Source organism: Oreochromis niloticus, linkage group LG20, assembly GCF_001858045.2.
Source record: "Oreochromis niloticus isolate F11D_XX linkage group LG20, O_niloticus_UMD_NMBU, whole genome shotgun sequence".
Classification (NCBI taxonomy): Eukaryota; Metazoa; Chordata; class Actinopteri; order Cichliformes; family Cichlidae; genus Oreochromis; species Oreochromis niloticus.
In genome coordinates, this window is record NC_031984.2 from 3,564,159 (window position 1) to 3,583,578 (window position 19,420).

Here is a 19,420-nt window from a genome sequence, read left to right on the forward strand (position 1 = left end):
AAAGCTGTCACCTCTGTCTTGGCCTTTCTGTGTGGAGTTTGCATGTATTTCCCTTGCCTGCATTGCAGGTTACCAGTGGTTATAAATTGGCCATGAATGTGAGGTAAATAAAGTGTACTGAAAAAGGCTACGTGAATGCTTCTCCTTTAAAGCACTTAAAGTGATTTCAAAGACCTGGAAAGTGTTGTATAAAAGCCAATTCATTTCCATCAGTGGAACTCAAATATATGAGGAGAGCAAACATTAACCTCAACTTTCATGTCGAGGATTGGGAGCTGGTTTCACGACCACGAGCATGCTCACTGTTTTCTTTAAGATTCACAGGGTTGCACAGCATGAATTCACCCCTACAGGGTCAGAGTGTCAACACGTAGGTCCACTATCACATCTCGAGGCATCACAGGAAGAATGTTTGGTGCTTCTAACGGGTTCTTGATTTTAGAAGCTTGTTGGTAACAGTTTAGGCAATTATTTAAAAAGGTTTTATGAAGTATTTTTCTCTAGAAGTTATATGTCTACCACCATTTTTGGTGTATCTCTGTGTTATTATGTCTCTGCCACAACTCATGCAACTGTAATGCATGCCGTTCTGCAGTCACCCACAGTGCAATAAATACACAGTAATTTTGGGCTGCATCAACAAAATCCTTGGCTTTCTAGCAGCTTGCGAGGTCTGGCTTCCTGTGACTTCTACTTCTTCCCCAAAATCAAATTAAAGGGTGACTCCGGTGTCGATCCCAGATGGCAAGTGGCCAGAACGGAAGCACTGAAGGGAGATGTTCAAGGAGGTGGCCTTAAATGGTTGCCTTGGCCTGTTAGATGTTCGCTAGACCTCAGTCAAAAGATAATTGCTCAGTGAGTAAATGAATCGATGAATGGCTGAAATGAGGTATCTCTGAAAACAAGTTTTCAACCAAATTTAATCGTAAAGGGATTTTGTTTTAAAGGCCACAGTATCTGATTAGACTCATCCCAGAACACAGCATGGATGGGTGGAGCTTGAAGAGGTCAAAGGTGGATGTTTAGTTACATGCTTTTCATTTGTGTTGTCTTAAACCTGCATCAGTACCTAGAAGTTGCAGCCTTACTTCTTGGTTAGACTATTTTGAGCTCGATACTGAAACGTCAGAATCGGACCTGCTGTGCTCTCCTCTTGTCCGCTCTCTGGTTCTGGTGGTAGATCCGGCTGAAGTTGGACACGATGACAGGTACAGGCAGGGCGATCACCAGGACGCCGCTCAGAGAGCAGATTGATCCAAAGATCTTCCCCGCGATGGTGTTTGGAACCATGTCTCCATATCTGCCGAGAGAAAATATGAAATTTTCAAATAAATGAATCCATTGATTCATCCATTGCTAAGCAAGAAGAAGACTTCTTTATGGTGATCATTTCATAAATAGCATTATGTCCCTCCAATAAAGTTTAAGGCTGCAATTTACTATATAAACATAATTTAGACAAACAGGTTCAATACTGGGAAAATGTTCCCACTAACACGAATCACTGAAACTGGATATTTATTTGATTTTAGGTGGGTTTTTTCAATCTGTGGTATTAGGTAAGAGATAAATAGACAAGTCCTCCACGAGATTACAGTGCCAGTGTTGAAAAGCTACTCACACACACACTCACAAATTCCTGGTCGCTGCCTCATGCGGCCTTCACCTTTCATTGTGCTCAGCCATAAATCACAGGTAGTGAGACGAGGACAAGTAAGAGGAGGAGGAGGAAGAGATTAGAGAGTGGGCAGGAGGCCAGGATGCTTTGTGTGATTCTGCTCAGACACACCGACGGGAGAAACCTGCAGCTGCACCAGTCAACAGTTTACTATACAAACCAGTCAACAGCTAGAAGCTGATTGATGGTCAGCTCCACCTGTTTACTTTGTTTCTTTAAGTAAATATTCACAGAGATATGATCAGCAGTCGGTCCTCTGGTTTAAGAAGTGCCGTTGGATGATGCAGCCAAAGTCTCATTTTGAAAAGTTTTCTTGGCTTTATTAAAGCAGACATAAGCCTGAGAAATCATGGCCTGCAACATGCTCATATGATAGCCATTTGTTAATCACAGGGTAGTATAAAGCATACTTGGCTCTGTCGTGCTTTTTGACTTTAAAGGGGATCATAATTTGAAAAATGAACATCATGTTAGATTTAATAAGGCTTGAAATGGGCAGATGAAACCATAAACTCATCAGGAAAAGTGGATCAAAGGAGCCGAAGGGGATTTTTCAAAACTTCGCTACAGCAGGACTTTTTTTTGTGAAAGTTTTAAGGTGTTTGGACAGAATTTCAGATTTGGATTCAGAACTTATGTCATTGTTTCTCTGCAGTCTCTGAGTAGGACTCAGTGATCTCTAAATGGCTCCGATTCAGATGAATATTTATATATATTCATTTAAAATGACTTTTTTTAATTTTTAGCTTAGTTTACTTTATTGGAAATCTTAAAACAACGGCACCACGTTTCATTAACGTTTCCTTTTTCCTTCCTAACCAACCTGTATTTTGTATTAGGATCTGAAATGAAACATTATCATGCAATAACTTTGAAATGCTGCTGTAGTATTTATTTGTACTTCTTTTAGCATCAGAAACCTTATTTTAGAAAGTTTCTCCAAAGAGAGACATAAAATCTCTCATAAAGTCGTTATTATAATTAAGTCCTCAGTGAACTGTGTACCAATCACTATTACCCAAAGAAATTATTTCTTTCCAGCTGATTAAATGATTAATTTGTAAGAACACATTCTCAGTTTTTTTTAACTGGTGTCTGTCTCACTGTGGAACTAAACTCTTTATATTACAAATATGCAAATCAGCACAGGCTGTACAGTAAATCAGATATGTAGGTAATGAACTGCAGCTCTCTGCTCGTGTACCTGCTGCAGTGGATTATATCTCCGTCCTTCTCAAAATAAGGCCCCGACCTTGTCTGCTGTGTGCTGCTCAAATCTTACAAGTCATTTTATTATTCTCGAAACTTTAAAGCTAATTTTGCAGCTGTGCAGTTGCTCCTCCTTCAGATGAGTTTCATAATGAATTGCTTCTCATTCTTGGCATAAATCCTGTTTTCTAAATCTAATTCCATATGTGCTGAAATGCATTCAGCTGACTGACAGACTGCACAGAAGGATTTGCATTTTTCCCTCATTCCATCATAACTTTTCTTTATAGTATGAAATAAGTTTATAAGTTTAATCATTCCAGAAAATCCCAGGTTCCTTATCTGGTCTCTTACTGGATCAAAATTTCTGCATCGAGGTGTTAGAGACAGACCTTCAGTGGTATCAGTGTGTGCTTGCTGATTTCCTTTTTTTCTCTATTAATCGGTTTACTCTGTGGTTAGTTTAAGGCCTTGATTTCAAATGACCCGGACTCTGAAAGCCAAATATTTTGCAGTGGTACTCAAAGACAAACAGTGTGCTAAAATCCATGTTTGAGAAGCTGGAAGTATATTATTTCTCTTAAAATAAGCCAGAACACGCTCACCAAACCTGGTCCTCTGCTCTTTCAACCCAGAATTTCCACACTTCCAAACATCAGCTCAGACCTGCGTCCCACTGTCCCACAAAGACACAGTGAAACACTTCTGAAACAACAGTAATATGGATCTTTCAGGCCCTCTTACTGGTAGACTTTCCACTCTCCAAAGCTAAAAGACTTTAGCTAAGTGATATGCAGTTAATTGTTAAGATGCATCTTTCACCCAGCTCTGTGCTTATTCTTAACTGAGAGTGCATCTCTGACTGTAATTCGCCGGGAGCTGAGGGCGTGCTGACGGCACGCGGGTCAGTTTTACTGAACCTCCAGTGTCCTCAGCCGGGAGAAATATTGGCAGCTGGGAGCAGATCAATGGAGATAACAGAGGGCAGAGAGGAACAGAAGTCATCTGTAATTGTTGGCAAAAAGCACTCAGAAGAATCGACGGAGACGTCAGACTGTGGCCAAACAGCCAGGATGAATCTGTGCCGGATCTCTAGCTGAATTCAGCCTGAACATCAGAGAGGCCTGTATCTGGATCCTCCCTCACTCATCATTTCTTGAGTTTTTACATGATTTTTGCTTCAAGGTTTGTAAAATAAGAACAAACTACAATTTAATGACATTTTTAAAGCATATGTATGTATCAAAAGTGTGCAATTTACAGAAAAATATACAGCCTGGAGTCCCATACCCAAAACTAATATTTAAATTCTGCTATATCTTATCTCGTTTTCATCTCTAGGCTTGTCTTGATCTCAACAGTGGAAATATTAAATGCAAAGAGGAACATATGCAGGACACGAGGACAAACGCTGACATGAAACACAGGTAGGCAAGGAGGTGGAAGCAAGGCAACAGGTGACATCTAATAAAAGGTAACAAAGAGCTACAGCGGTGAGGGAAACAGACAAATACAGACTAATGAAACTGCAAAAGACTAAAACATAGACGTGAACAGCACACATGGCCAAGGACACACAGATACTATAAGATCAAACATTACAGACCAACACGGTGACTAAACCCTGAAACCAAAAGCTTTAATTGTAATTTCTGTTGCCTACATCTAACCAACACGCTAAAGCTGAGTAAACAAAAACAAGTTGTGAGTCTTTGTGTTCTTTCCCGAGCTCGTGCACTGTGGTTGATCTTTATGTTAAAGTTAGTCTTTATGACTGTGTCACCATCAGGATATTAGTATGCTCCTAAATAACCTCCTATTGGCTTTGTTTCTGTGGTGCTGGCACTAAATTTTCACAGGAGAAAACATCAGACCAGGAAAAAAAACATCTCAGAAATCTCATTTTCAGATGGCAGCATAGTTCAGGACTTTAACCCGAAATACTGATGAAGGGCGAAGTCATAAACTTGCCAACTTCCTACAACTCCTGATGCTGTAGAACAAGATGAGAAAACAGGCAGCGAGCGGCTGCCAGCCGTGTGAGTACAGCTCAGAATGTAAATGAATGTAAATGGAAATGAACTGCTGTGTGACGGGCAGACGGCCGACCGGAGCATCTGCCAGCTGTTTAACTCCGTACAGCTGGAACAGCAGCCTCATTAGCCTGCACTTTATGGACCCTGTGATTCATGCAATTGTTGAAGAAGGAAGAAAGAGCCCGCGCATTCATCAGGTGCTACCATCATTAGAGGTGCCCTAGCAGCCAAGTCATTTTCCCCCCGCGGGTGCTGCAATTTAATCAGTTCAACAACAAATTTACATTTCCTCGCAAATGTTGAAAACTAAATTAGATTTCATAGGCGATTTGTACGGATTTACAGGAAAAATCCAATTCAAACCAACTTCTAATAGCCATCTTATCACAGATGCTTCAAAACTCTCATTAAAACTTGTAAAATGATTTTTTTTGTAAGTGGTGAGCGCAGCCATATACAGGAAAACAACATTTATAAGCTGCAGTATTACAGGCGGCGGCACAAATGGATCTTCAGGTGTAGCAAGAGGATGATACAAACGCTTTAAATCAGCCAAGTTAAGCAGCTGTGAAACTAATATTCAGCTTAGCACATCACTCATCAAGCCAGCTAACCCAAAATGTTCATGACCTTTTTCCTGTTTTTGGATAGAAGGGCTTGAGACAACAGAGCTAGAGGTTAACTTTTTCTTTTCTGGGTTTAAGCAAAATACCTGTCTGTTAGTATTACCGACATCCACTACGTGTATTTTAAGGTATATCCCACAAACCAAATAGCAGATAGGCTTAGGCTCCTGTGGGTGCATCATGGGGGATTGTATTAATCTCTGTCTCTCTTCCACAGCATGTCTTTATCCTGTCTTCTTTCTCTCACCCCAGCCGGTCGCAGCAGATGGCCCCGCCCCTCCCTGAACCTGGTTCTGCCGGAGGTTTCTTCCTGTTAAAAGGGAGTTTTTCCTTCCCACTGTTGCCAAAGTGCTTGCTCATAGGGGGTCATATGATTGTTGTTTTTTTTTCTCTGTATGTATTAGTGTAGGGTCTACCTTATAGTATAAAGCGCCTTGAGGCAACGGTTGTTGGGATTCGTCGCTATATAAATAAAATTGAATTGAGTGGTTCTTCTTCATTGTCTGTGTGTTCATATTTGTGCATTTAATCATTAGTAAGGACTAATGTTTGGCTCTGGCTCACACAGCGTGTCTTTTGTCCCTGCCGCCCCTCCCTGAGCCTGGTTCTGCCGGAGGTTTCTTCCTGGTAAAAGGGAATTTTTCCTTCCCACTGTTCCTAAGTGTTTGCTTATACAGGATCTGATCGTTGGATAATTTCTTTCTAATATTGTGTGGTCCTTACTTTACAATATAAAGCAGCAACTCATGATGCCCATGGGGCTAAAAAAATAAACTTGAATTAAATATATTCTGGTTGAAACTTTTAAATCTTTTTTTATTATTATTATTTTTAGTAAGTAATAAATCTGAACCCTGTGAATGTGAAATATAAAAGAAATTAGAGATTGACAATGATTTGATTTTTAATAAAAAATGACTGATGCTGTCTATCCTCTAACTTTTGTAGCAGCCGGTGATTTCTGAATTAGTTTCTTGCATTTCTAATAAAACTGAAATATTCTTTATTACTCTTAAATTTCATTTTCAGTCTTTGTGCTGAGCGAGTCTAGGCTGACTGTGACCTGAATGTGTCTTTATTGAAAATAAAATTCTGGGCAATATCCTCAATATTCTGTGGATATTCGTTGAAAGATTGTCGCCTCAGTTTTTGCTCATCGCAGTTTTCTTTGTCTTCAAACTTAAAGCTAATCAAATATAAAGTGTGAAACGTTTTTATACAGGAAAGTTTGGCACAGCAACACCAATGTCTGATAAATGTCATGCAATCATGGCTCATTTGCTTTCTGTTATTATAGTGCATTCACTGTTTACTGCTGGACTTAATTTATAAGACATATTTAGCTTTTGCCTCTTTAATACCAACAAACACGCACACGCTCCGTTTCTCTCTCGTAGCTGTAAAGCGTCCTCCTTGTGTTTGTGAGTTTTTACTACCAGACGGCAGCAGTAAATCTGCAGTGGCCCTCCGTCCAGAGCCAAACATTACACGCAGTGTCCCTTTAATGGACCATAAATTAGCTTTGATGCTGCTGCCTGTTGGTTTGAGTGAGTGTGTGTTGAATGGAGGCAACACCGTGGTGAAACAGATTCAATAAACATGGAACCAACTTGTCTGAAAGATAAAACACAGCTGTCGCACTTGTGTGCTGCTAAAGTTACATTAAATATGTTCATATCTTTTGTTTTTGTGTCACAGAAATCAATTCAAGTTTTTAATTAAAGCTTAAACAGTCTTATCAGGGTCCTCAGCCCACAGGCTTTACAATGAAATGTAATCAGGAAATGTTTTATAATTATGAATCTCGTTGATTCCCACGTGAACATGTAGTCTGTTTCCTCATTTATCCACATGTTTTCTGTTTGGATGTTTTGGTGGTATCAAACACTATCCTTCTGGAAACATCATGCCTGCAGCTCCTCGCTTTATTCTTTGTAAAGACTGTAAACTGTAAGAAAACAGATGGATTTAAAGTCCTGGGCCACCTAAACACTGTGCCTGCAGAAGCTGCTCGGCCATGGAAACCTAAGCCTTGAAGCTCCTGGTGCACAGATTTGTGCTGATGTTAATAACCACAGGCAGTCTGCAGTTACAGAGTCAGCAGAGTGTTGGTGACATTTACACACTCAGCTCCACTGCTCTGAAATGCTTATATTTGACTGTGGAACATCTAACAGGAGAGACATTTCACAAAGTGACTGCCTGCATGACTTTAGCGCATCCTATTCTTTCCCAAATGACTGTAAAAGTAGACTGTGTAGGTGTGCGATTTTATACACCTGTGACAATACGACTGAAAACACCTGAATTTAAAGATTAAGAAGCGTGACCCAATACTTGAGTGTGTGTTTATTTAGGATTTCATTCCATGCTGTATCAGAGTCAGGTCTTATCTATTAGTAAAACACAATCTGCAGCCACTTTGAGAAGCTACACTTAGTGCAGAGGTAGACTTTTCCTGCTATGATTAAAATCGATGCAGCGTTCTTGTTCTTTCTTTCTCTTGCATCAGTTTTTTTTTTTTTGCATCAAGGTTCAATAACTTCAGTGTGTCTGTTTGATTAGGTGGAAGATTTTTTATACCCCAGTCAGGCCTGTATTTCTTATTTATAAATTAAGGTATTTTCTAAGCAGATCTATAAAAATATGGCGTAGAGCTCTCGATGGTGGTGGATCTAAAGATGAAGAAGAAGAAAAGACGATCAAAAAGGTCAACCAACTACATTACCCAGAGTGGCTCGGGGGCCCACAGCCATTCAGCAGAAAATAATCTCTAACATAAAGCACGGTCAACCTATGAGCCGCCTCCTCTATAATCCATATACACATTGTATATGGATTATAGAGTACAAACTCACATAGTACACAGAGTGCAAAGGCACAGACTCACAATGAAGCCTGATTTATATTTAACTCATTCAGACAAAAACATGACTTTAATGGTTTATCTTACTCACTGACCCGAAGAGTATTACTGCATGCACACATGCACACACACACACACACAGTGCAGAGTCTGATATTCTATCATTTCCATAATTTCCATGAAGATCTTTTCTGTCGGTGCAGCGGTTATTGTACAGTAGCCGTAGCATGTTAGCAGGCTTTAAAGCTACAGCTGCTGATTTTTTAAAATGTTTTTCAGTGTGAATGAATTACAGAAATAATGAATATGAATGCCGTCTCATTCATTCAAATAACATCTGTGTAATGGCATGTGTACCTGGATGCAGACAAAGAGCGTGTGCATCCTTCAACACATGAAATAAAACAGTAATCAGATAGAAAAATTTAATTTGCATGTTTTCTTGAGTGACTGTATCAATATCTCTGATGATAAAGAGTCATTTCACATGTTTGTGCTGGTCAGAAAATGAGTTGCAAATCATGTGATGAACATGGAATTACCACATGGAAACAGCACAGAGCCGTTCGCTGTATCTCAAGCTGCTAATGTTTATTCAGTTTGCTGAAAAAGATGAATAAAAGTTGACAAAAAAGCTCTGAACAAGTGAAACAAAGTGTGCCAGAGCACTGTTTAGCTGGAGATGGACCTAAGCTGAGCTTGGGAAAGCCTGGCCAGACTAAAGTCGCACATCAGTCATAGCTCAGCGGAAGTTTAGCAGGAGCTCATTTGGAATTTTGCTGGAGTTTAACTGCAGCCAAAGCAGCATTTAGTTACAGTTCACCACAGGTTAGTAAAGTAAATGATCTGAAATTTAGCCAGATCTCATCCAGAGCTGAGATACCTGGATTTCTGCTAAACTAGATTTTTAGTTACCGCTCAGCCAAAGGTGCTCGGCATGAACTCACTCAGACCGCGACGGATGCTCAACCAGCAGAGGTCAGTAAAACGAAGCAATTCAGCTCAGAGTGAAGTTGCTCTTTATAATGTAGAAGGTTGTGACTGCAGAGTGGGGTGATTAAACCAACTAAGACTGTGTGTGTGTGTGTGTGTGTGTGTGTGTGTGTGTGTGTGTGTGTGTGTGTGAGAGAGAGAGAGAGAGAGAGAGAGAGAGAGAGAGAGCCTGGAGCTGCTAATATTAAATAATGGATGGCAGCATTAGAGGGCTTGTAGCTGGCATGTCGAGAGAGGCATTAGAAAGTTTATATTGTCTCTCTGTGCATCGCTCCCTCCTTTCTCCACACATTTCCTTTATTTCCTTCCTCTCTCTCGTGCCCTTTCTGTTCTCTCCTCCATCTCTCTTCCCATATTCCGTTTCTCTCCTCTTCCCGCCCTCCCCCCTCTTTCTCCTGGGTCATTATCTACAGCTGCTGGAGCCAAGTCTCCGTCCTGCAGCAGGAGGAGGACAACACATCGAGTGGTAGCTTGACGTGAAGCCAGAGGAGGGAGATGGAAGGAGGAGGAAGCAAAGGAGGGAAGAAAGGAGGGAGGAAGGAGGAGGTTGAGTGAGGACAGGCGAGAGAGGGCGAAGAGAAAGAAAAAGAAGAGGGAGAGAAGGTCAAGATGAACAAAGTGTGAGAAAGCAGAGGAGGAAAAACAGAGTATACTGAATCTGTAAATCTCAAGCGTGCACACTCACATACAGACCTTACTATTTACTTACTCAACCTTTTAATCATATTTTCTGTAAAATGGGAGTTATTTTTAAACCCAGCAGTGCCTACAGGCTACGTGTCCTCCACACTGCACATAAAAAGAAATCTGCAGGAGAAGCTAAATACTGAATCGTTTATACCTTTATTTATTTATTGGTCTGAACAGTGGTTAACGTGGAAAATACTGAGAGACCCTGTAAAAGATGCAACACGTTTACCAGCACAAGCTGTTGTGTCTCCGAAACTCTCATAGAATTTAAAGTTAGAAAAATGTATCGTGCCAAAACATTAAACATTATTTCAAAGAAATTTAAGAGTTAAAAATTTAGAGTTGGACAAACTCAAAGCCTAATCACAAGAAATTACACTTTACTGTAGTTGGTTTAGCTGAAATCTCAAGAGTTTTTTTTCTTCTCTTTTACAGTGTTTACACGTGAAAAAAGAGAAAAAAACTGTCTGAATCCAGCAGAGCAAAAATGTCTCATTCAGATATCTGACAGTAGTGACCCTGCAGCTGGAGTTGGAGCCAGCCGTCGTCATAAATAAAGGTTTTACAAAAGGGGAGTGTCTCGGGAGGCACGGGTCAGCCCAAAATTCTGAGCTGCTCTCTCAGTATGTTAAATATTTCATGATCAGAATTATGTCATCCTGCATCGAGCCACGATACCAAAGACCAGACAGACAGACACAAGCCGAGAGAGGGAGACCGGCGAGGAAAGATGGAAAACACTGAGGGAAGTGAAAAAGAAACAGGAAGGTTGGAGAGTCACTCGAAATCTAAAAGCTGATTCCCAGCCATGAGGACTAAAAGACAAAGCAAATGCTGCTTCCCAATTGGAGCAGATAGAAATCCAATAATGCCGAGTCAGCCAATGGAACGCAGAGACTGATCCTTATCTCCCACCTGTAATAGGGGAGCCAGCCAATCACAATCTAATAGAGGGGCAGACAGCCAATGGTAATTAGTTTAGTGAGAAGAGCAGGAAGGACAATCAAATTGTAGGGAGAGCCCCCCGATCAGATACAATGGAAGAAGAAGAGAAGAGCTGGAATGAAAATTTAAGGACTTATTAAAATGTATTTCTTAATATTTTCATTTTACTATTATTTCGAAATGGGGAAAAGCATTCGAGCTCGTACATCTTCCAACTTTTTGCATTTATTAAAAAACAAAACGTAAAAAAGAAGAAGAAGAAGATTGAAATGTATCCACTCACACTCAGCTTAATATGATTGGATATTTAAGCTCTTTTCTTTTAATTTTTAAACAGAGTACAGGCACACAGTGGAGTGGCGCTCAACTTCTGGGCTTCCTGCTTTTCTTTCAGTCATCACATCACAAACATGAAATATGTTCCTCACTAACTCAGCACTTGTAATAATCACACTTTGATGTGCTTACATGGTCCAAAAGCTTTAAATTAAGAACCACTTTTAGAACAGCTGCTCTTAAGTGCAAGCTATGGGACATTTTTATTATCATTTTTGGAAGATGGAACATCTTTCATACCTAAAATGTTTTCACAGGTTCTTCACAGAGAGCAGTCAATGTGATCTGAAATCACAGATCCTTAAACATGATGCCAGATTTTCTTTTTGTATATTTTGAACATTTTATAAGAAAAAAAAATCAGAACAACATGCAGCCACAGAACCACAATCATCCTCTCCTGCAGTGACCTATAATGTCACCTGCTGTTTAATTCCCTCATTTCATCTCCATGAGTCTCATGTTAGTCATAGTTTGCTTTAACTTCTTTGTCTATGTCAAAAATGTCCTTTTTTATCAACTTTTCTCACTGGCTGGAAGGACCTTCGTGGAAATGTTGGATCAACAACCCAGAATACAGGCACTAGTGGGTTTTCTATAAAAGCTTAGAAAACAAAATGGGACAGTGAGCAAAACAGCTGAAGGCAAGAGTCTGTGCAGAAAAAGAACTTTTAATACCAGAGAAGAAGAAAAGAATCTGCTGAACGTTCAACAAAATCCCCTCAGTGCAAACAACCAACAACCGCACAACAACAAGATCTAACTCAGATTAGAAAGAGTTACAGCAAATCTTACATCGCCTTCATTGCCGGAACAACCTCCAGAGGCGCCTCGGGGCAAAAATGTACCGTAAAGCCTCCAGAGACCTTTGCGATACGCATCGGTGTTATTACTCATGAGCAGGCAATCCAATTGTGTTCATATGGCGCCGGATCAGGAAACTGTTGTCTCAAAGAGCTTTATATTGTAAGATGATGACCAGAAACCAGTTGTTACTCTATAGTTGACCTTAGTTATACAGAAGATCAATATTTTCCAAGTAATATTCTATATAAAATGAAATATAGGATGTGTGATTTCCCAGTTATCTGTAATAGATATATGTGATTTCGATTACTGGCCCGACACTCAGAGATATTTGAATTTGTTCATTTATGATGTAAGAAATAATACTAAAAACTTTTTGAACAGTCAAACAGTCCAAATACTTGCTAAATAAAAACACTGCCAGCTGTGCTTTTAATTAACTGTTGGTCTCAGCTTTGCTGTACTTTTATGGTTTAATATGTCACCATATGACACAGTTAATTGTTTTTACAAATTTGTAAATAATGATGTTATGTAAATCCAAACAATATGTTAATAGGTTTTTGGCAGTTTTTGGAGGAGCTGATGTCACAGATGTCTTGATACAGCCATCTGCTGCACACATGACGCGCTCATCAGGAGTCAACCTGAGTAACAACGTGACATTAAATGCAAGTTTACATCAGCGTACAGAAGAAGTGATGTTTTTTCTTATTGTGATCAAATGAAATATTCAAATACACCTGGGTCATTATGTGCCATGATGAGAAGGCAAAATTGACGTTACACTATTTAAATTTCTGCTGTCAAATTTGCCGATATAATTTTTGTGTTCATTTACACCTTTTAAGGAGGTGGGGTTGTGCAGAGGCTCCACTGACGAGAAGCTGTCTCCGGTTTGTTTTTCCCTGGAAGTGGGATTCTTGCAAAGCTACTCCAGCGAAATCGAGAAATAAGAACATCCATTCATTCATTCAGTTTCTTCCACTTATCCAGTTCAGGGTTAAAGGTGACAACAACTCATTTAAAGTATGATTTTGTTCAACAGTTTTGTTATTGAAAGGCAGAAAACTGGTCTGAACATCAGAAGTTGGTCTCAGCTGTGTTTGTGTTTGACTGACAGCAGCCGAGAAGCTGCCAGAGTGCTGATGTTACACCGTAACGAGAGACGTAAACCCCATTTACAAGGTTTTCATTTCAGGGATTTTAATCCAATCCCGTGTATTTGTGTCATCGCTGCATTAATAATTACAGCTAAAATTAGCCTTTTCTATTTCCTGCATTTTATCAGCTCCCTGTGAAAATTAACTTTTGCATGCGATGAAACCACGTGACCAAACAAATGAGTTAATGCAGTTTCTAGGAACACTCAATATTTTACCATCTTTGCTTCACACAACTGCAGTGAAAAGCTGTGAGAAAAAAATGGGTGAAATTTGGGGGTTTGAGCTTCCTGTATGGCTCCCCGTGAGCGTCCTCTTCTGCCTCCAAACTGTTTGAATTGTTCTTCACAAGGACACCGGTATCGACCGGACAAGTTTGATCACCAGCTCAGTTTGTTTTTCCTCTCTGAAAACTTCTATTCTGGGTTACATCAGGCAGCTAAAAGCCTCTCTGCTCTCCTCCTCTTTCCATCCTCATCTTTCCCCCTCCTTCCTCCATCACCTCTCCTCCTTTTCCTAAATCCTGTGCTCTCCTTCCATCTGCTCCCTTTCTTTCTCCTCTCCTCCTCCAGTGTAATCCACGGCCATGTTTAATTGATAGAGTGATGATGAAAGTTGCAGGAGGAGGGATGGTTGTTCCATGTTTTCTCCTCCTCTGGTGAAGGAGATCCAGCTCTTTAAGCAAACTGAAATCCTGCCTCTCCATCCCCTCTCTCACATTCCTTTCTCTGTTATTTAAGCTCTTGTTTTTTATTTCCATGCATTCCTTTACTTCTTTTAAATCTCACCTTTTCCTCTTTCAGTTTTTGCATGAAATCATCTTTTGCAAAGATTGCATCCTTGTCTGAAACCCTAAAATATGGCTGAAAGCCGCTGTCACACTTAGATTCAGGTAAACACCTTTAAATACAGGGATGTACAAGAGCTGTGGGTTGCTGGGAACGCCCCTTAAAACCGTGAAAATATCATCTTTAATGCAAATATTTTGGCTTTACATTACCTTCTGATAGCCTTTTATGACAGTATTACAGTTCTCATCCAAGCCAGCAGACCTCTGTTACAAAACCCATAGTTTTACCTCGTGGAGTATGGTGGACAAAGAAGGTTTTATCAAAGCAGTCTGATTGCTTTAAACAGAAGGTGACAACTTCAAAAAAAATGCCAGTCCATCAGTTGTAAAAACCCAACCACAGGACTGACAGGGGAGTATTTTTATATTGCAAAGTCCCTCCTTGATGAATCTGACTGCTTCCTTCATCCCCTCCTGCCGTCTATTACATTCATTATTAATAATCTAGATTCAATTGCATGAATACCTTAAAGCAATTGCTCTCAAAGTTTTTAAAACTGAACCTTTGATAAAACAAATGTTAAATGCACCCAACTGAAAAAATGGGAAGATTGTTGCGACAGAAAGGAAGCAAATAATAAACAGACAAAGACGTGATGCCCGACGACGGGTGAGCTACAATCAAAGAAATCCCAAAAATAAGACGGAAAGTCTATTTTCAGCATCAGAGTGGTTGTGTTGTTATCTAAAGCTTCAAGTTCCAACATTCAGATCAAAGTGAATCAAACTCTACTGTACAGTGACATCACGTGGTGTGCTCGCTAACATCATGGCGTCTTATTTATTTCTTCAGGAAACGAACTCTGACAGAGACGTCAGCTTCCTCCTCTTTCAGTCCCACCAGACCATGTCACAATAAAGACCTCAGAGTGATTCATCATAAACCAGATATGGTATCATGTCCAGTGTAACCCTGTCCCAAAGGCTCCACTCATCACCTAAAAACCATGTGTTGCCTCAGAACAAGTGAACGCATTGTTTTTATGAGGATTCTTGAATATGACTTGTGCTTTGACACAACTTTGTTTAGCCCTTTAAGCAACGACCAACATCTGCTTCATATTAATAGATACAATGAGCTCCTCTAATTGCCCTCCATCAACAGTACAACGTAATGCATCTTCAGTTAGAAAGAATGAAAAACCATTATCTGGTCTGACAGCACTGCAGTTTATATGTGGCTTGGTTTGGGAAAGTTGTAACAATTAAATGGAACCCAGAAAACAGGAAGTGAGTCCAAAAGCCGCAGCGATCCACTCTGCTGTGATTCTGCAGCCAAACTAATGTAGAAAATGTCCATGGGACTCAGAGATTGATGAGGATGGAAGTTACTGTGCTGAGGCACAAGTGAAAAAATTGTGCATGGCTGAATGCATCTCATCTTATGTTTGGAGTAGATTGGAACAAAATTAGATGTGTGTTTAATGTTGAAAAGTTACCAGCTGGGCTCGAATGTTGTGGGGAAGAGGGAGCAAAAGTAAGTGGACAGCTGATAAGAGAAACTTTATATTTTAAAAAGAGGGGTACATTGTAAGTTGCCTGCCTTTTGCTAGTCTAGCAAGTGTTTTTCCAATCTTTACCTGTGATGGTCAAAGGGAAACAAGGATAAATCAGAAGGTACGGGAGGGACGTCCCAAGAGCAGGGCATGTAGGCAGGTTTAAAAAACAACATTACAGATAATAAAACATTACCGTTATAAAATCCCTAAGAAAGGCAGAGCCCGAATAGAAAGAAAAAACAAGAAGAATAAACACAGGTAAGAAAGAGACACAGGTGGTGCCAATCAAACCCAACGGAAACTAATCAGGGTGAAGCAGACACTCACAAAACAAGATCAAAATAAGACAAAAGAAAACTAAGTAGTAAAATAGTAAGTACTCAAAAGACAATGAACTTTGAGACATGAGGACTAAAACTAAACAGAGGGACGCATGGAAGGCACAAAGATCTGTCCAACAGCCAAGAATCACAGTTGTCACAAAGGATGAGCTCAAACAGAGAATAGACTGTCAGAGAAAATTATTCTGACTGTTGGATACATGCAGGGCTTACAGCATTTTAGGTAAGACTTAAGTAATGTTATTTAAGGTTTTAAAGTTTTATTTTCATAGTTATTCAGTGATGACTCTTTTCTACCTGCAGGGAAAGTGATGATCAGGAGCAATCTTCTTACTTTTTCCCCCACAGGCAGAAGTTTTCTGACCTTCCTCATGGTTGATGTCTGTGATATATTCAGCAGGTTTTTAGAAGGTAACTACGATTAAATTATGGAAATTGCTGATCAGAAAAGGCCAATACCTTTAGAGCAGGCCATTTCATTCAGGTGTGTGCATAATATAGACTCCCACACAAAGGAGGAGGCCCTGACTGATTGTAGCTTGGTGTTTGAGAGGCATCCTCGTTAGGCCACTGGACTTAGACTTCTTGATCTATTTACTGCTGACAAAAACAGTAATAGTTGTTTGACCTGCTGCCAAACATGCCTGCCAAATGCAACTCAAATGAATGCACCATCATCATGTTTGCTGACGACACTGCTCTGATTGTTGGTGTCAGCACGGCTGACGAGTCAGCACACAGACAGGAGGTAAGAGCTGTGCGAATGAAACAGCTAGATGTGAATAAAACATTAGACATTATAATGGACCCCAGGAAGTCCTGACAATAACCTCACTGCGCGTCAGCATCCCTGCTGCCAAAAAATCCAGGAACATCCCTAATTCTCGGCATCGACGTGACTAAAGGCCTTATCTGGGTATCAAACACTACCTGGCATAATAAAAAGAATAATAGCACCTATGGAGTTCTGTTCTGACCCAGATTTGCCTCAGTGTGCTGGCAAGATAATGGTGTGATCCTATATTGATTAGTCTTTAATCCACTGGGAAATTTTAGAGCTGAAATATAAATATAAACTGAGAATCGATGCGGCACGTGAGCAGTGAGCTGTAGAGTGCTATTATTAGACTCTAGACACTGAAAATAAAACCAAGCAAATGTCTCCCGAAATAACAGACATGCTGACAGTTTCTGTGTCCTCACTTTTGGACAAATGGTACATAAAATATAAAATAAACCATGAAAAGCAACAATTACTCATCAGGTGAACAACCAGGAATAGATCGATAGGCTCTGTTGTTCATGTTCTGGTATAAGTTATTTAGTTTCAGGTGCTGTGTTGAAGTTTAAATGTATAACTCTTTTAAAATATTGGGCAAGTGATTTTACTTTTTCTTCCCAGCTGCAGGTTTAAATAATCTTGCAAGACTGATCTGAAAGAGAAGACATGAAGTAAAATGGTGGTAATAAAACAAAAACAAGAAAAACAACCTACAACATCACATCTCCAAAAGTTCTGTTCATCTGGACGTAGCGTTTCGTGGGAGAAACGTTTCCTCACTCATCCAAGTGACTTCTTCAGTCTCAGCTGACTGCAGGTTTCCCCAATCTTATAAACAAGATTCACGTGGATGAGTGACGAAACGTTTCTCCCACAAAACGCTACGTCCAGATGAACAGAATCAACTTTTGGAGATTTACTTTCCTGGATGATTGAGAAAGCATCAAGACGTACAACATCACATGAAAACACAACAATAAACTCCATGAGAAGCTTAATAAACAGAGATTGAATTAAAGCCTTTTTAGTCATCCACAAAGCAAAATCCACACAATCAAAATTTTCAGCACAAAATGGAAAATATCTTTTAATAAAATAAAATAAAAAATTAAAACAAGTTCGTGAAGCTCATTTAAGATGTTCAGTCATGTTGAGTTTAAGTTTAAGGCCCCAAATGCAGACATTAGAGTCGGAGAGGTTACACAAACCAAAGAACTATTTAAAAGAACGAACAATGAAACAAACAAAAACATAGTAATTAAGTAAACAAAACTAATGAATATATATTTTCCTGATTTTGTTTTGTCTTTTCTCTTTTCTTTTAGGGAGTACTGGAAAAATAACCAACTAATCTTGTACAATGAAAATCATAAAACTCAGGCATGCACATATATTCTCACATTTATTTACCAAAACTCTGATTTATCATGTATGAAATGTAATTGCACTGATGATCTATGTGCATGGATCTACATGCTTATTTTAAATAATAGTAAGATCTGTGAAGTGACTAAATCCACAGTGCTGATGCACACACATCTGTGGGTTGTCTAAAGGCACTTTATTTTAGTGCTAGCAAACTAACCAGTGATCTTCTATTGTTTTGCTGTTTTTAGGCACATGCAGCACTTCTAAATTTCTCATTTCACATATTTGTAGTTTTCAAGTTTAAAAAAATAATTCTGAGAGCTGCTTTTGTATGACACATAACTTATTTTTGCTAACGAGGAGGTTTCTCACATAAACAGAGTGGACACGCCAGCTTCCACACAGCAAAGGGCACTTCAAATAAACCAATTATTTAAGATTAAAACAAATATATCATTCTTTGTGGGCATTTCTTTTGACCTCGGGGAGCTTTACGTCGGTTCAGAGGAGAATAAAATCATTTGCTTTCTTTCTATATCTCCCTCTCTCTCTTTGTTTCTACGCCTCGTTCTTCCTATTTTCTGCCCTCTCATTTTCTCCTGTATTTACATCTCCCACGCTCTCTCCCTTCTCCCACCTACCCTCCTCCCCCTGCATACTCCTCTCCTTGTTATTAACTCATCGGTGTTTGTTGCTGAGAAGAAGCTCACGTTGTTTCAGAGCGTCTCTAATGTGCTTTATTTGTTCATTTTGCATAATCTACATTTCCATGTTTATTTATACCTCTCTCTCTCTCCCTCTCTCTCGCTCACACACACACACGCACGTGATTATAATATCACATGATATTGTAAATGTTTTAGACAAGCTGTACACGAAGAGAGAGGAGGAGGGAAGTGCAAAGCTAAGGAAAGAGAAAGAAAGAAAGATGACACATTGATAAATAAACTCCGGTGTGCATGAGCATTGTGTTTGCTTTTACAAAGACAATGTTGCTCTCTGACTGGCTGCCAGATATCTGCTGAAGTGTTCACCAGTTTCACTGAAGAGTTGACTCTGTATGTAAACAGAAACATTTTACACTCGTCTTACATCTTGTCCTCAAGCCTGTTTCAAACCTCCAGGATGCTTTGACAAGACGATCCCTTCCAGATATTCCAACCATCTTTAATGTAACTATAGGAGGCCTTCCTTACATTTTAATTATATATGACGACTTCTGGAACTGATCA

General features: G+C 39.6%; 1 protein-coding gene across 4 annotated transcripts in view; it reads right to left on the minus strand.

Moving 5' to 3' along the window:
• kcnd1 (potassium voltage-gated channel, Shal-related subfamily, member 1) overlaps nucleotides 1-19,420 on the minus strand; it is a 72,854-nt gene that overhangs the window by 13,688 nt on the left and 39,746 nt on the right. For all 4 annotated transcript variants that reach the window (XM_003445966.5, XM_019350211.2, XM_005477838.3 and 1 more), the window contains one exon: nucleotides 1,138-1,300. In XM_003445966.5, the coding sequence (XP_003446014.1) occupies nucleotides 1,138-1,300 (163 nt within the window). The remainder of the gene's footprint in view (nucleotides 1-1,137; nucleotides 1,301-19,420) is intronic.